Source organism: Dendropsophus ebraccatus, chromosome 4 (assembly GCF_027789765.1).
Source record: "Dendropsophus ebraccatus isolate aDenEbr1 chromosome 4, aDenEbr1.pat, whole genome shotgun sequence".
NCBI classification, from domain to species: Eukaryota; Metazoa; Chordata; class Amphibia; order Anura; family Hylidae; genus Dendropsophus; species Dendropsophus ebraccatus.
This window is the reverse complement of record NC_091457.1, coordinates 161,326,895-161,345,251: the sequence shown is the minus strand read 5'-3', so window position 1 is coordinate 161,345,251 and position 18,357 is coordinate 161,326,895. Positions and strand designations below refer to the sequence as shown.

Sequence of the window (18,357 nt, the reverse complement as noted above, 5' to 3'; positions counted from 1 at the left end):
AACAAACAAACAGATAAGTAAAACATACTACAAATGGTAAAATACCGCTATATAGGTTATATCCGGTAAGGCAAAGAAGCTACACAATTCCAATCTACAAGTCCCATTTACACCCGGGACGGATGAATTTTGCTGCCATGTTTACATCTCTTTGCCCCATGTTGTATAAAGCGATGCAACACCGGCAAAGAACGCACCAAACATTGCAGTCGACTTCATCCGTCCTCTTACATGATAACCGTTTTCTTCAATTGAAGCCAATGTAGTAGCGGCGCTGCAATATTTTCATTGACACCGTGCCATGGTCACGCTCAGATAGTCAATGTAAATCGTGCATGACCACTACAGTTAGACTGAGATTTCAATTTCAATAATATCTCGAGTCTTGAGGTCATATTGTAGGATGAGAGCCCTTGTACGACATTGTAGCCCTCTAGGTCGGGCCAATTCTATAAAGTGATAATGTCTGTGTAAAGCATTGATTAGGACGGATTGAACAAAGTTGCAGTACGGCGCAAACCCAAAAGGAATGCAATGCTCTTAAATCCATACCATGTGTTTCTGGCATAACAAAGGTTAACGCTGGATGTAAACTGAAGCCGGCGGAGAGCCTCCTTAGTTGGGCCGGTTCCAGCGGTGAGGGCTATGAGTGACAGCTAAAGGATAACAGAGCCTTTATTTTCATGGCTCATTGGGGGCCCGCTGTTTGCACAGGGTAACAACGCTACACACCAGATGGTCTCATTTTCAAATTCCAAATGGAAAACTCACGACATCATGTAAATGCATTCCAGATCAATGTAGACCTCTTATTTTTCTATTAAGAGAAAACACGGCGCAGAAAATGTGGAAGGGTAATCCGTGTGGCCTTAAGGAATTAAGGAGGAATTTTTCTTGTATCCAATTTGGCCAGAAAAACTAATTGAGTTTGGTTAGTGCTTAGGCTTTCAATCATAGCCGGAGAAACAACGGGCTGGGGCGGCGGATAAATACCGTCCAACCCGGCTTCCAGGACACATGCAACCACTTGGCACTTGTCTGGAACGTGCGCTTATAATAGTAATAAAAATCACCGAAAACTAGGGCACAGTAGAAGCAGGCTGCACATCCTGCATGACTCGACACTAATTTATAGATCAGGCTTATAAATCATAATAAAAAAGACATAACCTGCCATGTTATATGACGCTCTAGAGTTCTACATATCTGGGGTTAAAGGTGAAGACGTCTCACTCACTCCGAAAGACTTTATATACATCAGGACAAAAAGATTAAAGGAGAAGTCTCATGGAAGGAGGCTGGTGGGGGCCGGGAAATAATAAAGAACTGAACTCACCTGTCTCCATGTCTCCGATGCGCTGGTCCCGGGTCACATTCATATCAACCAGTGACTTGCAGCTCTGCTTGCCGAAACGTCACAACCTTGGCTGAGTGATTGCCGGCCTAGCCAATCAGTGACTGGGGAGAGACACCGCCCCAGTCGCTGAGTGGCTGAGTGGATGGGCAAGCAAGTAGGCAACTGGCCTGGCTGAGCAATTGCCCAAATTCGATGACGTACCCGGCTCCCAGCTGAAGACGACAGCCGGCTGCTGCGAATTGGGCCTGGGCGGCACAAGGACGGGTGAGTTCACATCTTTATTGGTTTCATGCCCCCACCAGCTTGCCTTCAGTTTTTGTCCTTCCATAGGACCTGTTTAAATAAATCAATATACAGGGGTATTCTTATGTCACAAAGCCAAGATAGGTGATCACTTCATGATTGGTAGGATCCATCCTCTAGGTCTTGTTACCACAAAGGAAGCAGAGAACAGTTGTGTTAGTGGCTCTCGCCATTGAAGCTTGTAGTCAAAGTCGCCCGTTTCCCATAATATGTGGCAGTCCCAGAAGTGGGACCTTTATTTATTAGACCTTTATCTTGTGCATATGCCATAAATGTGGGTCCATCCATTAGACCTTGCTCCAACAAAGAAAGCAGTCACCAGGCAGAGATCCAAAAAAGTGTCTCTCTCTAGGCGTTAAGTAAACAGGTGAATCTCTCCAGGTCCCCCTGTTTCTATGATAGGTGTCAGTACCCTAAGTGGGCCCTTGACCTAAAGGACCTTTATCCTGTGGATGTGCTATAAATGTTTATGATAAGAAATCCCCTTTAAAGGAGAAGTCTGGTCAAAACGAAAAGAACAGTGCATGTGGGGAGTGTGGGAACATAATAAAGAATCAATACTTACCCGTGCCGTTTGTCACAACCTGGGGGGTGGGGTCTGCTCAAAAATTCAGTAACTGCAGTGGTGCCCCACCCCAGTCACTGACTGGCTGAGCTGGCACATGGCGTTGCACAACCGGGAGTTGCAGGAGGGCGGTAGAATTCCGAGAACAGTGATGAGGAGCTGCGGGGGCACAGGGACAGGTAAGTATTAATTCTTTATGTCCCCGCACCGCCCCCCCCCCCCAACCTGCACTGGATTTTTTTTGTTTGGGCTGGAGTTCTCCTTTAAGAAGATATTTAGAAAGTTTATAAATAAAAGTATAGCTCAGCAAGGGTCAGTCCTCTGCCAATAAAGATGCCGCAAGACATACTGTATTAGATATCAAGGGCACAACATGAATACTTATGCTTTCATTTCCAAAGACTTCATACATATCAGGACAAAAGCTCACATTAATGCCACCCTAAAAACATTGATAACACAACAGATTTAAAGGGTTTCTTGTCTAATATAGTGATTGGTGGAGGTCCATCCACTAGCCCTTGCTCCGACAAAGGAAGCAGTTACCAGGCAGAGAACCAAAAAAGTGGCGGCGATGGATCTCTCTATTCAGGTTTGTAGGAGTTAGGCTAGGTTCACACTGCGTTTTTGCAATCCGTTTTTTGCAAAAAAAGGATGGAAAAAACGGATGCATTTTGGTGCATCGGTTTTGATCCGTTTTTCCATTGACTTCCATTGTAAAAAAAAAAACGGATCAAAACGGATCCGTTTTTTTTTTTACGGACACAAAAAGTGTCAGCTACGTTTGTGTCCGTAAAAAAAAAACGGATCCGTTGTGATCTGTTTTTTTTTTTTTACGATGGATGTCAATGGAAAAACGGATCAAAACGGATGCACACAAATGCACCCCTTTTTTTTCATCCGTTTTTCGCAAAAAACGGATTGCAAAAATGCAGTGTGAACCCAGCCTTATAGAAATAGTAGATTCTGTCCAGAAAACCAAGTTCCCATAATAGGTGGCAGAACCAAATGCAGGACCTTTACCCTATATGATATCCATGTCTATGGGAATTATTTTATAGAGATGTTTAGAAAGCTCATAGTTTATAAAGTTACAGTTCAGCAAGGGTCAATTCTCTCCACCTGAAAACATATGCAACATTATTGTGGTCAGCAGAGCTTGGAGCTCGTCTAGATGGTGGGTGCAGGGGGTCAGCTGGAGGAACTTGACCAGGATCAAAATATGTACCTTGAAAAATTCCAACAGCGCTCCCAAATTCACTGCAAAAACGGGTAGGTTTATTCCATCGATCCAACATAAAAAGTGCAGCACAGCTTGTTTGCTGTGCTGCACTTTATGTTGAATTGATGGAAAAAACCTACACATTTTTGCAGTGAATTTGGGAGCGCTGTTGGAATTTTTCAACGCACCTGAAAACATAGTGAGAAGGTCTTTTGCCATCTCGTAAAGTTGTATCACTAGGATATGATTGGTGGGCGTCTGACCTATGGGTCCCTCAATGATCCTGAGACTCATAGGGATGCAGGGCTAGCTTGGTGCTCCTTCCATTTCTATACTACCCCCATACAATGATGTGCTCAGCCATCCAGCTGTGTAGGGAGGTGTAGCACAGTGACGCCCCAGTCTGGCATCCCCTTTTTCTGACATTATTGGGAATCCACCATTTGTCCCGTAATCTAAATTTCTAACAATAAAAGCACAACCAAAAACCTTTGCCCTGAGCGTACTGATGGGGGGGGGGGGGGGGGGGGGGGGGGAGAAGGAGCGTATCCCCGAATCATAAAGCACATTATAATCTCTACTACATATATATTATATTATATTATTATTATATTATATACACTCCTACCTCATCGTCTTTATACCAGGAGAGGCTTTCGGCAGTGAGAATGAACCAGTAATCCTTGGAACCGCCCTTCATGAGACTGATGTTGCTGATGGTCAGCCACCCTTTGCGGATCACCTACACGGAATCGGAAAAACTCAATGTCAGTTTTCTGCAGTTTGTTACTTTAATAAAATAAATAAAATTCTATATAAAGGGGTACTCTGGTGAAATTATTTTTTCTTTTAAATCAGCTGGTTTCCGAAAGTTATAAAGATTTGTAAATTACATCAATTTAAAAATCTCCAGTATTCCAGTACTTTTCAGCTGCTGTATGTCCTGCAGGAAGTGGTGTATTCTCTCCAGTCTGACACAGTGCTCTCTGCTGCCACCTCTGTCCATGTTAGGAACTGTCCAGAGCAGCAGCAAATCCCTATATGAGATTATATGTCTCCACAATACTGCAGTCATACATCGTCTGACAGAACACGTCCTCTGTTATCAGCCTGGTGTGTATAACCTGGATATAATCCTCCACCCCTTTCATCCCATCTTTTCAATATGTTATTGCAAGACTTAATAGACACATCATGGACGGCTATGGACAGCTCAATCCATGGACGGCTGGAAACAAATTATAATGACCAATTTATTCTTAGCTAATTGATATTTATTGGCAAATAAAAAACATCATAGAGCCAATTCCAAAAATTCCATTAAAGGGGAATTCCTGGTGTCAGAAGTAAATTTACAAATCTATATAACTTTCTATTTAAAAATCCTGAGTCTTTCAGGGCTTATCAGCTGCTGTATGTCCTGCAGGAAATGGTGGGAGGGACAGTTATATAAGTTGTATCGGCACCTGCCCACAGCTTTTAAAAAAAAAAGTGTTGGGGGGAAAATACTAAAAAATGTATACTTACCTGTCCCCATATCACCGATCTCACACCCCCGCAGGCCTCCTCTAGCTTCTGCAACCCAGGCTCAGGACTGCCTGTTCAGCCAATCAGTGACTGGGGCAGGACACAGCTACAGTCACTGACTGGTTGAGTGGGTACTTTCTCCCAGGTCATGACGTAGCCGGAAGCCGGGAGAAAATTAGTTCCGGCGGCTGTCAAAGAGATAGTGATGCAATGCTGCGGTGGCACGGGGACAGGTAAGTATACATTCTTTATTATGTTCCCCCAGCCCATGCCTGAATTGGAATTTTTAGTCATGGACGGCGAGTCTACACCATGTCCCTTATATTTAAAAAAATAAAATAAAATAAATTCTATAAATTTTTGTACTTAACTAAATTTTTTGTGTTCAACTCATCCATCAGAAGTCATATACAACATAAAGTGGTTTCTACCACTCCTCTTCAGATACCTACAGGGTTCATACATCTTGATCTGCCTTATGGGTCATTGATAAAATGGGGGAGATTTATCAAACATGGTGTAAAGTGAGACTGGCTCAGTTGCCCCTAGCAACCAATCAGATTCCACCTCTCATTTTCCAAAGAGTCTGTGAGGAATGAAAGGTGGAATCTGATTGGTTGCTAGGGGCAACTGAGCCAGTTTCACTTTACACCATGTTTGATAAATCTCCCCCAATGTGCATACAAAGGAGATTATATATCTATAAGAACTGTCAAGTAGCACTCAGAGATGGACATCCCCTTTAAGATAGCAAACTAGACTGTTGCTGTTCCACAGAGTCTGCTGACAGTCCTCTTCCCAGTGACAGAAGGGGAGGACATTAGGTGTAAGCACTATCAATCCCGTTCTCTATCAGTCTCTTCTTCAGGACGCCATGATATGTAAATGTGTTTTGTCTCGCTCGGGATCGGTGCTGCGGAGATCATGCGCTTCTGGAAAAGTTAGAAAGTTTCTGGCATGAGATGGAGCAAAATCAGGAAGAAGGGAAACACATGCGGCAGTAGCAGGGACAGGAGATAATAGTGCAGCTGTCAGCAGGTCCACTTGACAGGATGAATGAAGGATGACCCGGTTCCTTCCCGCTCGGGTCCGCTCAGCCCGCTCGGGTTACATACTGTCCTGCCATCTCCACATGAATAAAGTCACAGGAGGAAGTCGCTTTGAAAGATTACTTAAAACTTGTAAAACACCCATCTCCCTCCCTTCCCCTGAAGATCAGGTCAACAGGAAAATATAACTTTCTAAAAATGTCCTGCTATTGTTATACCGGCCGCGATATCATGGTCGTCCTATCAGGACACGGGCGCAGTCTCATGTCGGTAAATCCTCCACCAGGACCAAAGGGCAATAGAGAATCAACTGCAACCTGTCCATGTTGTGTCGACCTCCACATTCCTAACACCAGCAGCCGGAATGATCGGAATAGGATGTTTTTATGACTTTTTATTTACCGGAATACCCCTTTAATGATAAAATATCAACTATCGCTATTAACAGTAATAGTCCTGGCTCCGGCATGTTGTTGTGCGATTCACCCCGATAGAAGGTTGTGTCATCCTTTCATTTTCAGAGTGGTACTCTCTCAGCAGCTCCCTGGCTCTTCCTTCTCTCCCAAGAAGACGCATCATCCTCTGAGGTCACAGCAGGCTTATCTGGGCTTTAAGGAGAAGTTGGGCGAAAATTTTTATTGAAGTATTGTATTGCCCCCCCCAAATTTATACAAATCCCCAATATACACTTACTACGGGAAATGCTTATAAAGTGCTTTTTTTCCCTGCACTTACTACTGCATCAAGGCTTCATTTCCTGGATAACATGGTGATGTCACTTCCTGGATAACATGGTGATGTCACTTCCTGGATAACATGGTGATGTCACAACCCGACTCCCAGAGCTGTGAGGGCTGTGGCTGCTGGAGAGGATGATGGCAGGGGGATGCTCAGTGTCCCTCCAGTGCCCTGTGTCCCTCAGTGTCCCCCTGCCATCATCCTCTCCAGCAGCCACAGCCCGCACAGCTCTGGGAGTCGGGTCGTGACATCACCATGTTATCCAGGAAGTGACATCACCATGTTATCCAGGAAGTGACATCACCATGTTATCCAGGAAGTGACATCACCATGTTATCCAGGAAGTGAAGCCTTGATGCAGTAGCAAGTGTAGGAAAAAATAACTTTATAAGGATTTCCTGTAATAAGAGTATATTGGTGATTTGTATAACTTTTTTTTTTGGGTGGGGGGACAATACTTTAATACAAATTTTTGCCGGACTTCTCCTTTTAACCTCACCCCCACATGATATCATCTCGGAGCAACCCCTATATTCCACATCACCATCTACCTCTCAAACACACATATATATTTTTTTTATTGGGACCTTTAGGAAGAGCGAGGTGTGACTATAGCATGCTGTCTTGTGATTAATGATGCTACAGAAAGAGCGGACAGTAAGTGAATGCAGCAGGAGCTGTAACCTCACTGATGCTGATCGGTCTGCAGGGATATGAGACAAAGAAAATAACCACGACATCCAATACTAATATTCATACTATGCAGATGCACGCTGCCAGGGCTGAGATACAGACACAAAAACAGAAACAATCAACAGCACGATGCAAATGCCAAGCATGACTAATATAGATATTTAGAATACTGTTATAGAAAAGTAGAAAAAAATTAGGTTCTAGCACAGTATTGTTCAAATGGGGGGGCTCAGGGTCATTGCGCGGCCCCGCTCTGAACTCCCCTACCCTACCCTATGGTAAAACTGACATGTTATCTATGTTCCTCAAGTTTGTATGATTACAACAATATGTAACTTTTATTTTATTTGATGGCTTTTAAAAAATTAAAATCTTTTTAAAAATCTAAAAGGTTTCTTAAAAGGTCTCCATTCCCAGGCGTTATTATCCTTTGGTCTATGGGGCTGTGTGAGGTGTCTTTTTTTGCTACTTTCTATAAGTACCATGTTTGCATATTTGCAACTTTGTGATCGCTTTTTATTACAATTTTTCTGGATTTGATGCAAAAAAAAATGCGCAATTTTGCACTTTGTCGCGTTTTTCCACTTATGCAATTTACCATGCGAGAACAGGAATGTAATAATTTTATATTTCAGATGATTACACACGCGGCGATACCAAACATGTTTATTTTATTTTTACTTATAAAATGGGAAAGGGGGGGGGGGCTTTAAATTTTTACTAGAGGAGGGGATTTTTTTTTTTTACGAAAATGTATTTTTATTTTTTACAAAGTAATTAGAAGTCCCATTGAGATCAATGCTGCGTATATAATAGAGCACCGATCCATTAGATCGGTGCTCTGTTGGTCTAGTCTGCTGCAGACCAGATCAGCAGAATACCGAGCCGAGCGTCATTCCGACGCTGAAGCCCAGCCGGGTAAGTTAAACGAATCGCCCTCCGCGGGCGCATCGCACACAAGGGGGGGGGGGACAATCCGCCCACTACATCACCAATGATGGAAACAAATAGCCATTTAGATGCAGCTGTCAGCTATGACAGCTGCATCTAAATGGCTCATTAGCGGGCGCAGCGATCGGACTGCACCTGCTAATGACTGCGGTCCTGGGCTATTAATAGTATCCCGGCGATTCAGAGCAGGGTCATCGCGCGGGCCCGCTCCCCTACCCGACTGAGGACGAACAGTTACCTCATCGGTCGTAAAGGGGTTAAATCAACATTATACATACGGCTCCATGCCCCCTTCATGATCAAATTTGGTCTTTTCTCTGTTCACAAAAAGAGACCAAATACAGTAAGTCCCCGTCCTTTGCGCGGTCCCCCAAGGAAAGACACCTGTCCATTATGCAGGTTTGTGGTGCAGGTTTGCAAATTATTGCAAACCTGCACCTGAACTGGAGACAAGAGTGGTGTTGTCTTTGGAATAAAGTGGCCATGTTTTCGTAATGCTGGATGACCCCTTTAATCACAGTGAGTTCATCAGCAACTTGACCTCAGGATAACCCTCCCAACATTACAAAGAAGCTACAATGTTGCAGATACAGCCTGGCAGGGACTTGTTTACATCAGGTGTCCCAGAAGGGAGAAGGGGAAGACAGAAAGAAAGGCTCACACACAGATTTGTGTCTCTTCAGCAGAAAGCAGCAGCTGAGAACTGGGGGAAGGAGCCTGAATAGATAATAACAAGTATGGAAGTAATTTTTTGTCTCACCATGGGCAGCAACATATGAAAAGTTATGTTTGAGTGGAATACCCCTTTAAATCAAACATTATCATTGATTGGGGTCTCAACACTGAGCTCCCTATTGCTCAAAGGAAGAAGGAAGGAGAAGAATTTTATTATAACTAAAGCCAGATATCACTATACATTACCCAGTTATTTAGGCGGCACAATTCACTCCAATAAACTTGTTTTCTAGGTCGGTGAATGAAACGCCAGTCTCAATAAACATCAGCCACCAAAGTGCTGACTTCATGGTGTCCCTTGAATTTAAAGGGGGTAAGCCAGCAGATGTTTCTACTCTCTTCTGCATGGGCCTCCTAAATACTGACATATGCCTTCCTTGTAACCACTCGCAGCCCAAGAGTCGCAGATGTGGAATAAGCTGCATCACATTCCATGTAAACGTCCTATAATAGAGGCCCCTAACATAGTACAGGTAGGTCAAAGCAGATGGTCTAGGTCAGTGATACACCCCCCCCCCCCCCCCCCCCCCGGCTATAGTTTTCAAGGTGTTGCTAATCTACAACCCCCCTATAGCAATGCTACCTTTAAAGAAGTACTCTGACATCAGTTAAAAGATAAAAATAAAACATGCTGCAGAAGAATAGCATTGCTTACCTGTCTACTCCAGTTCTAAAACCACCAAAAATCTATTAGTTTTGGGGTCTTAGTTCTGTACTTCCTGGCTGAGCAGCTGCCCAATACTGCAATTCCCAGAATGCATTGCTTTCCCTCAGCTGTTCATCACAGCCCTCCCACCCTGCAAACTCCCCTCCCACAGCACTCCTGTAATATCTGTGGGTGGAGGACTGGCAGAACATCCCATTTCACTGCAGACTAGTACACAATCAGCAAGATTACAATATTTATTGAGGACATTTGTATATATATATATATATATATATATATATATATATTAGAGTATTTATTGTATATATTGAGATGATGCATTGTCTATGGAGAGAGGGAGGGAGGAGCCAGGGACCTGGAGACAATACACACTGTATATTTTTTCTATTTTTAACTTCCTGTCAGGAATGAATCATGCTGAAGCCAGTACTTTCCAATCAGCTAGTGCCAGAGATTTGTAATTTATTTCTATTAAAAAATTTCCAATCTTCCAGTACTTATCAGCTGCTGTATGTCCGGCAGGAAGTGGTGTATTCTCTCCAGTCTGATACAGTGCTCTCTGTTGCCACCTCTGTCTATGTCAGGAACTGTCCAGAGCAGCAGCAAATCCCCATAGAAAACCTCTCCTGCTCTCCAGACTGGATACAATACATGACTTCCTGCAGGACATACGGTAGCTGATGAGTATTGAAAGACTTTTTAATAGAAGTAAATTACAAATTATAAATTTCATATCAGTTGATTTAAAAGACTAAAATGAACTAAACATGTGGACATCAAGATGGAAGACGTGAATGCCCAACCCCAGCCACCGAGAGTGACCATCTCACCACACAAAACACGCGGTTAAGCAAAGATCGGGGGAAGTCTTCAGAGTCCGGCGTCTTGTTACACGTGCTGGCAAGAAAACAAACAATTCCACAATTACTTATTACTTAATAATATAGGATGTGAATATAAGAGTCGCATGCAGGTGCTTATCAGCTGCTGTTTGTCCTGCAGGAAGTGATGTATTCTTTCCAGTCTGACACAGTGCTCTCTGCTGCCACCTCTGGCCATGTCAGGAACTGTCCAGAGCAGGAGAGGTTTTCTATGTGGATTTGCTGCTGCTCTGGACAGTTCCTGACATGGACAGAGGTGGCAGCAGAGAGGACTGTGTCAGACTCGAGAGAATATACCACTTCCTGCAGGACATACAGCAGCTAATAAGTACTGGAAGACTGGAGATTTTTTTTTTTCAATAGAAGTAAATTACAAATATCTGGCACTTTCTGGCACCAGTTAATTTAAAATAATTTTTTGGTGAACAACCCCTTTAAAGGGGTATTCTGGTTACAAGCAATTGTCACCTAAGTATCCATTGGATAAATGCTTGATTGGTGGAAAACTGATTGATAGGACCCTGGTCCTTCAACTGCACGAACTTAAAGGGAAACTCTGAATAGGGTAAATTATTTTCTATAGAAAAGTACATTGAATGCTGCACAGATGTCTCTATACAATGTATTACCGTGTCTGTACAGTTCTGCTGCACTTGTAGTTGATTGACATCCAGGAAGTGAAGAAAACTGGCCTCCCTGCAATCCACTCTGTCTCCTGCTCCCTCTGCTGCCCGCCCCCCAGGAGACAGAGATCATGTGACCTCCATCTCACTCTAAGTTTGTTTGTTTGTTGAGGACAGACATGACAGGAAGCGGATAGGGGGTGGGAGGGGGAAACAGGAGATTCTGCGCATGCACCGCAAAGACTGATAGGAAATTAGCAGGAAATTAGCGGCATCAAAGGAGCAGGACTGTCACATTAAGAGTGTCAGGGGGGATATAAATAAAGAAGCATGCAAACTTACTTTAAGCAGGTGGAAAAGACTCGGTGTAAATCCTGTGTAAGTACAGCGAAAGGAAACAGAATAGAAATCGACCATAAGAGACCCTGCAAGTGTAAAGTGTCCGTATCTCACCAGCCTTAGGCTAGGTTCACACTGCGTTTTCAGCATCCGTTTAACGGATCCGTTTTTTGTAAAAAAAACGATTGCAAAAAACGGATGCATTTGTGTGCATCAGTTTTTGAACGGTTTTCCATTGACTTCCATTATTAAAAAAAAAACGGATCAAAACGGATAATTTTTTTTTGACGCACAATAAAGTACTGTTGACACTACTTTTTTGACCGTTAAAAAAAACGGATCCGTTAAACGGATGCTGGAAAGGCAGTGTGAACCTAGCCTTACCTTCCCATAAAATATACTTTATTATTATAAAAGTTCAATCCGACCAGAATGATGAGCAAATTAGCAGTAATAACGAAACAAAACGCTTCATTAGCTCGGCGGTCGCCTTATCAGCCTGCTGCCTTTAAAGTGTCACTGTAGTTAAAATTTTTTGCAGAAATCAATAGTACGGGCGATTTTAAGAAACTTTGTCATCAGGTTTATTAGCTGAAAAATGCATTTTTATCATGAAAAAGCAGTTTGAAGCTCTCCCCCCCTGTCTTCATGGTTGTCTATGGAGAGGGCAGGGGTGGAGGGAGATGAGGCACCAAGTTATCTCCTCTGCGGTCAGTCCTGACCTCTCTGACCTCTGAATATTGGCTTTCATACAGCTCGCGCTGTGTAATTCTTTGTTCTTTGCTCTCTGCTGGCGACTAATCTCCCTCCTCCCTCCTTTGTCTTTTTCTTTATTCTCCATATCCTGGAACATTCTTTTGTTTCCGTCTCGCTGTAATATTGGTTTTCTGCCCGACTGTAAAATAAGTGATAATGTGATAGTGACGCGCCAAAGCTGCTCTTACCTGGTTGCCGCTTGCACACTTCTTCTGCTGACTGTATCCTTGATGTGCGCTAAAAAATAACACCAAGTATTAGAGATCATCCAGATATCAGGCAGGCTCATATAACATTTAAAGGGATAGTGTCACAAAGCAAAAAACGTATTATCAGATGTGGACCAAATATATATATATATATATATATATATATATATATATAAACAAAGGTCCTGTTTTTATTAAAGAAGCTTACGTGATTGGACCATGTATCCAATTACTTCCTGGTTTCCTCTATGAACTGTGACCCTGTGGTTGCTAGGCAACACTTCCCCACAATACCCCTTGCTGCATGTGAAGTGAAAACCAACTGCCAGTACTGATCAGACAGATCATGTGACTGGGATTAAACTGAGCATGAGCGTCCTGAGAAAATGGATGCCTGGTGGGACGTAACCAAGGGCAACAGGTTATGGAACTAAGCAGCACATGGGGGCGAGTCTATATCTCTCACCCTATACATTGTAAGACATTCTTGTACATTTGGAATATGTTTCATTTCACATAATGCATCAGAATAGACCTATTTTTTTTTCAACTGTTCAAATTTAAATTTTCAAATTTCAATTGTTCAAATTTCCCCAGTATTTTCAAATGTCCCTTCAAATTAAAGTGATTATCCAGGCTTAAAGAAACATGTCTGATTTCTAACAAAAACCGCACCTCTCCAGTCCTCAGTTTGTGTGTGGTGTTGCAGCTCAGTAGCATTGAAGTGAATGGAGCTGAATTGTAATACCACACACAACCTGAGGACAAGGGTGGCGCTGCTTTTGCAAGAAAGTAGCTGTGTTTTTTCTTCCTTTCTCCCTGCGTTCAGCGGCCAAATGCTTCCTCACCTAGTGGCAAAGCATGGGGAGGACTGCAGTCACTTTATGTGTTTGTACCTGAGGAAGGTTTTAGTCCAGTTGTGAAATGTGTAGGGAACAATTTTATAACCTCTGAGGCCCCACCCCCCTCCGTTATTTTTTATGGTTTCATGAAGAGGAGATGTTGGCAGCAAACTTCTTCCCTGTCTGACTACAAGGGACACGAGGGAGGCGGCTCTGAATATTAGGAACGTTATATATATATATAATATATGTAAGTATAATGGGATTGCTGGAGACGCGGCTAGGTTACGGTCAGGCTTGATGTACAGGTATAATGGCTTTGCCAATGAACTCCAGTCCTCCCATATGAAATACTGTGGGAATCCAGGAAACTGCAGATAAGAGATGATAAGTGTCTGCACTAATGTAGATAGGATAGGTATAAACAATGTAAAACATCTTAATGCATGTCCCGGATGGAAACACTCACTCGTCGTGTACACTATGGTCGGAGGCGCAGCCTGACGCTCCTGGGCTCCACGGCAAAATCAACGTCAAGATGGAAGAGAAATATATATCTGCATTGTATGCTCCCCCTAGAGATGGCTGCCAGGAGCCGTTCAGGAAGATGGCCAAGTCTGATGGGAGTCTGGAAGACCTCGACGGGGACACTCTAGGGCAAGTATGTACAAGTAACTACACCATCTCATACTGCTGCTCAATCTCAGGTCCCTGCTCTCTCCATCTGCCCATCATACAGTACCAGGAACCCCTGTGCTATATAGCATGTATACTGGCTCACAGTCGTTTAAAGGGCCAGTGCGTGCTGAAGTTCTTTCTACCCAGACAATGTCCTAAGGATCCTTCTTACATTGCTCAATGTCTGACCAGTAAGATTCTAAGATGTGTCTAATCTGTTCCGCTCCTTCCAATGAATATCGGCAGAGGGGGCCTGGCTGGGGAGGGGGCGGAGCGGTGAGAGGGGGCGTGCCCGGGGAGAGGGGGCCTGGCCGGGGAGGGGGGTGGGGTAGTGAGAGGAGTCTTGGCCAGGGAGGGGGCGTGCCTGGGGAGAGGAGGCCTGGCCGGGAAGGGGGGCGGTGAGAGGGGGCGTGCGCTGGAAGAGGGGGTGGGGCGGTTAAGAGGGGCCTGGCCAGGAGAGGGGCAGGGCATGAGAGAGAGGGGGCATGCTCAGGCAGAGGGGGCCTGGCTGGGAGGGGGCGAGGTGGTAAGAGAGGGCCTAGCCGGGGAGGGGGGTGGTGAGTGGAGGCATGCCCGGGGAGAGGGGGCCTGCCGGAGAGGAGGCGCCTGGCCGGAGAGGGGAGCGGGGTGGTAAGAGAGGGTCTGGCCGGGGAGGGGAATGGTGAGCGGGGGCGTGGCCGGGGATTGGGGGCCTGGCCGGAGAGGGGGCGCCGGGGTGGGGACTGGTGAGCGGGGGCGTGCCCGAGGATAGGGGGCCTGGCCGGAGAGGGGAGCGGGGTGGTAAGAGAGGGTCTGGCCGGGGAGGGGGGTGGTGAGTGGGGGCATTCCCGGGAAGAGGGGGCCTGCCGGAGAGGAGGCGCCTGGCCGGAGAGGGGAGCGGGGTGGTAAGAGAGGGTCTGGCCGGGGCGGAGGCTGGTGAGCGGGGGCGTGCCCTAGGATAGGGGAGCGGGGTGGTAAGAGAGGGTCTGGCCGGGGAGGGGGCTGGTGAGCGGGGGCGTGGCCGGGGATTGGGGGCCTGGCCGGAGAGGGAGCGCCTGACCAGGGAGGGGGGAGGGGTGGTGAGAGGGGGCCTGGCCGGGGAGGGGGGGCATGGCTGGATCGGTGCACTGGACATAAGACTTAATTAGCTTATGGATTTAACTCCTAATATCATGGAAACATTGCTGAGGATGAAGGTAAGAGACATATACCTTCATCCTCAGGGCCCCGTGCCCTACAGGGACATATCAGAAGGTTAGGTGCTTCTAACCTGCTGATTGTTTCCCTTTAATATTCACCAGGAATCACTTTAATTAAAAAATATAGATGAAATACAGAAGATCCTTTATAAAGTGCCACTGTCATTTGGGAAAACTTTTGACAGGTCATAGAGACATGCCGAAAGTTTTGATCAATCTGGGTCTGAGTGTTCACACCCGCACCGATTGGGAGAACGAGCGGGACCAGACGGCTCCTCGCTCTGTGTTAGAATAAAAGAGTCAGGCTCATGATGCAAGTCTATGGAGCCCAACGCTTACACTGATACAGAGCAGGGAGTGGCCTGTGCTGCAGCTGCGGTTCTCTCCTGGTTCTCACAATCGGTGCAGATAAGAATACGCAGACACGGATCGATCAAAACGTTTTAAATCTCTCTATGACGTCTCTATGACGTGTCAAACGTTTTCCCAGACTACAGGTACATTTTAAAAAGGGTTGTTCATTTTCTTTCAAATCAGCTGGTGTCAGAAAGTGCCAAAGTTTTGTAATTTATTTCTATTAAAAAAAAATATTTACCAATATTTATCAGCTGCTGTATGTCCTGCAGGAAGGGGTATTCTTCCCAGTCTGGGGAGCAGGAGAGGTTTTCTATGGGGAGTTCCTGACATGGACTGAGGTGGCAGTAGAGAGCACGGTGTCAGACTGGAAAGAATACACCACTTCCTGCAGGACATACAGCAGCTGATAAGTACTGGAAGACTGGAGATTGTTTAATAGAAGTAAATTACAAATCTTTGGCACTTTCTGACACCAGTCATCAGGCTTGTGATATGAGATTACAGGAAGGGGGAGAGGAGAATTACCCATGTGTTATCATACACACAAGCAGGAGGGGGTGGAGGGGTGATCATGAGACGGACTGAGCCATTATAGCTGCAGGCACTACATTAGTGACACAGCTGTGGTGCCATAGCGGGTGCTGTTTTGGGGGAAAGAGACAATATTTTTTTCCTAACCCTAGACAACACGTTACTATAAAACACTTTCCATTCCGGTGCCTAATGTCTGTAACAAAAAAAAAAATTTTTAAATTTAAATTTATGTTATATATGGCCACTAGGTGTCTCCCTTCCTGTCATACTGCGCTGCATGCTCCCTCTGTGCTGATATTTGGCCTTTTCTCTGTTCAAAAAAAAGAGACCAAACACAGGAAGTCCCCGACCTTTATGCAGTCAGATGGCTTAGTATTGCTCGCATTGTACGGTCAGCTCTCCTGTCACACAACAACAAAACCTCTGTAACCACACAGTGACATTATACATAATGCAGAGCATTGTCTCCTGGTAAGCTGCAGGGCTGATAATAGAGTTAGCAAAAATTAATAGTATAATTTGCCTAAGTTAAAAGTCCTTAGTTGATATACAACCTGAATGATGGACAGGCGTCTTTCCTTATGTGAGTGTGCAGAGGACGGGGACTTCCTGTGTTTGGTCTTTTTTTTTTTCAACAGAGAATAGATCAAATATCATCACAGAGGGAGCGTGGAGCCCAGTTTGGCCGTATGGAAAACTTAAGAAAAATCTATATAATAATAATAATAATAATAATAATAATAATAATAATAATAAAGTGAGTATATTGCTAAGCTGCTTGTGATCACAACCCCTGATACCCCCTCACAACCCCCTTCCCACACGAGGGCGACCCCGCTCTGAACTGCCGCGGTCCCGGGTGCTGCATGTAGTCTGATCGCCGTACCCACTAATTAAGTATTCAGATGGAGCTGTCAAAGTTGACAGCTGCATCTGAATACTGTATTTAAGCCATCCCTGGTGTCTCGTGGTGTGGATCGCCCCCCTGCGACATAGTCACAAAGGGGCGATCCTTGCATCCGCCACCGGCTGGGGTCTGCGCCGTAATGACGCTGATCCCAGCTCGACATTCTATTGTTTTCGGCTGCAGCAGCCGAAAGCAATAGAGCACAGATCTCATGGATCTATTCAGTATAACTATACTGCATAGATCTCTAGAGATCAGTGTGCATATACTGTGCTAGAAGTCCCCCAAAGGGAATAACCCTAACCCCAGGGAGAATAACCCTAACCCCAGGGGGGCTTCTAGTATATGTGTAAAAAAATAAATAAAAGGTTTTATTAATAAAAATCCCCTCCCCTAATATGTTTTAATTACTCCCCTTTCCCCATTTTATAAATAAATAAAAATAAACAAACAAACAAACAAACAAACATGTAAACATATAAATTTATTTAATTCCTGATCCCTGATGGTAAACGGCGTAAGTGCCAAAAAATTCCAAAGTGCAAAATTGCGCATTTTTGGTCATCAAATCCAGTAAAATTGTAATAAAAAGCGATCAAAAAGTCGCATATGCGCAATAAAGGTACCAATAGAAAATAAACATCATGGCACAAAAAAATGTCACCTCACACCGCCCCATAGACCAAAAGATGAAAGCGCTATAAGCCTGGGAATGGAGCGGTTTTAAGGAACGTTGATTTTCTGTAAAAGGTTTCATTCTTTTATGCAGGGCCGTTTCTGCCATGAGGCGGAATGAGTATTCCGCCTCAGGCGGCAGATTCTGCGCCCCTGCAGGGGGCGGCAGACAGCAGCCCTGCGCCTGCAGCCGCTCACCTGTCCTGCTGCAGCCGTCCGGTCCCGCCGCCAACGCTTACCGCTGTCCCGCGCCGTCAGTCAGCAGCTGTCATCGCCCTCCAGCGAGTCGTGAGTGCCCGTGGTCAGCGGGGGCCGCGATGCCCCCGCTGACCCCAGGCACTCACGACTCTCTGGAGGGCGATGACAGCTGCTGACGACGGCACTGGAGCGCGGAAAGGAACAGCGGTGGGACGGGACGGCTGCGGCAGGACAGGTGAGCGGCTGCAGGGTCGGCCCGGGGGGGGGGGGTGCAGGCGCGGGTGATTCGGTTACGGCGGCGGCGGGGGGGGGGGGGGTGTCAGGGGGGGGGCGGCAGAAACCCCAGAATCGGCCCTGCTTTTATGAGCCATCA

The 18,357-nt window shown here is 45.2% G+C and overlaps 1 protein-coding gene across 1 annotated transcript in view; it reads right to left on the bottom strand.

The window, feature by feature from the left end:
• The window catches only part of DNM3 (dynamin 3), a 143,844-nt gene that overhangs the window by 107,973 nt on the left and 17,514 nt on the right, over nucleotides 1-18,357 (bottom strand). Inside the window, exons 8-11 of the mRNA XM_069967985.1 lie at nucleotides 12,595-12,643; nucleotides 11,654-11,685; nucleotides 10,638-10,704; nucleotides 4,076-4,189 (exon numbers count right to left, since the gene is read on the bottom strand). Of these exons, the coding sequence (XP_069824086.1) occupies nucleotides 4,076-4,189; nucleotides 10,638-10,704; nucleotides 11,654-11,685; nucleotides 12,595-12,643 (262 nt within the window). The remainder of the gene's footprint in view (nucleotides 1-4,075; nucleotides 4,190-10,637; nucleotides 10,705-11,653; nucleotides 11,686-12,594; nucleotides 12,644-18,357) is intronic.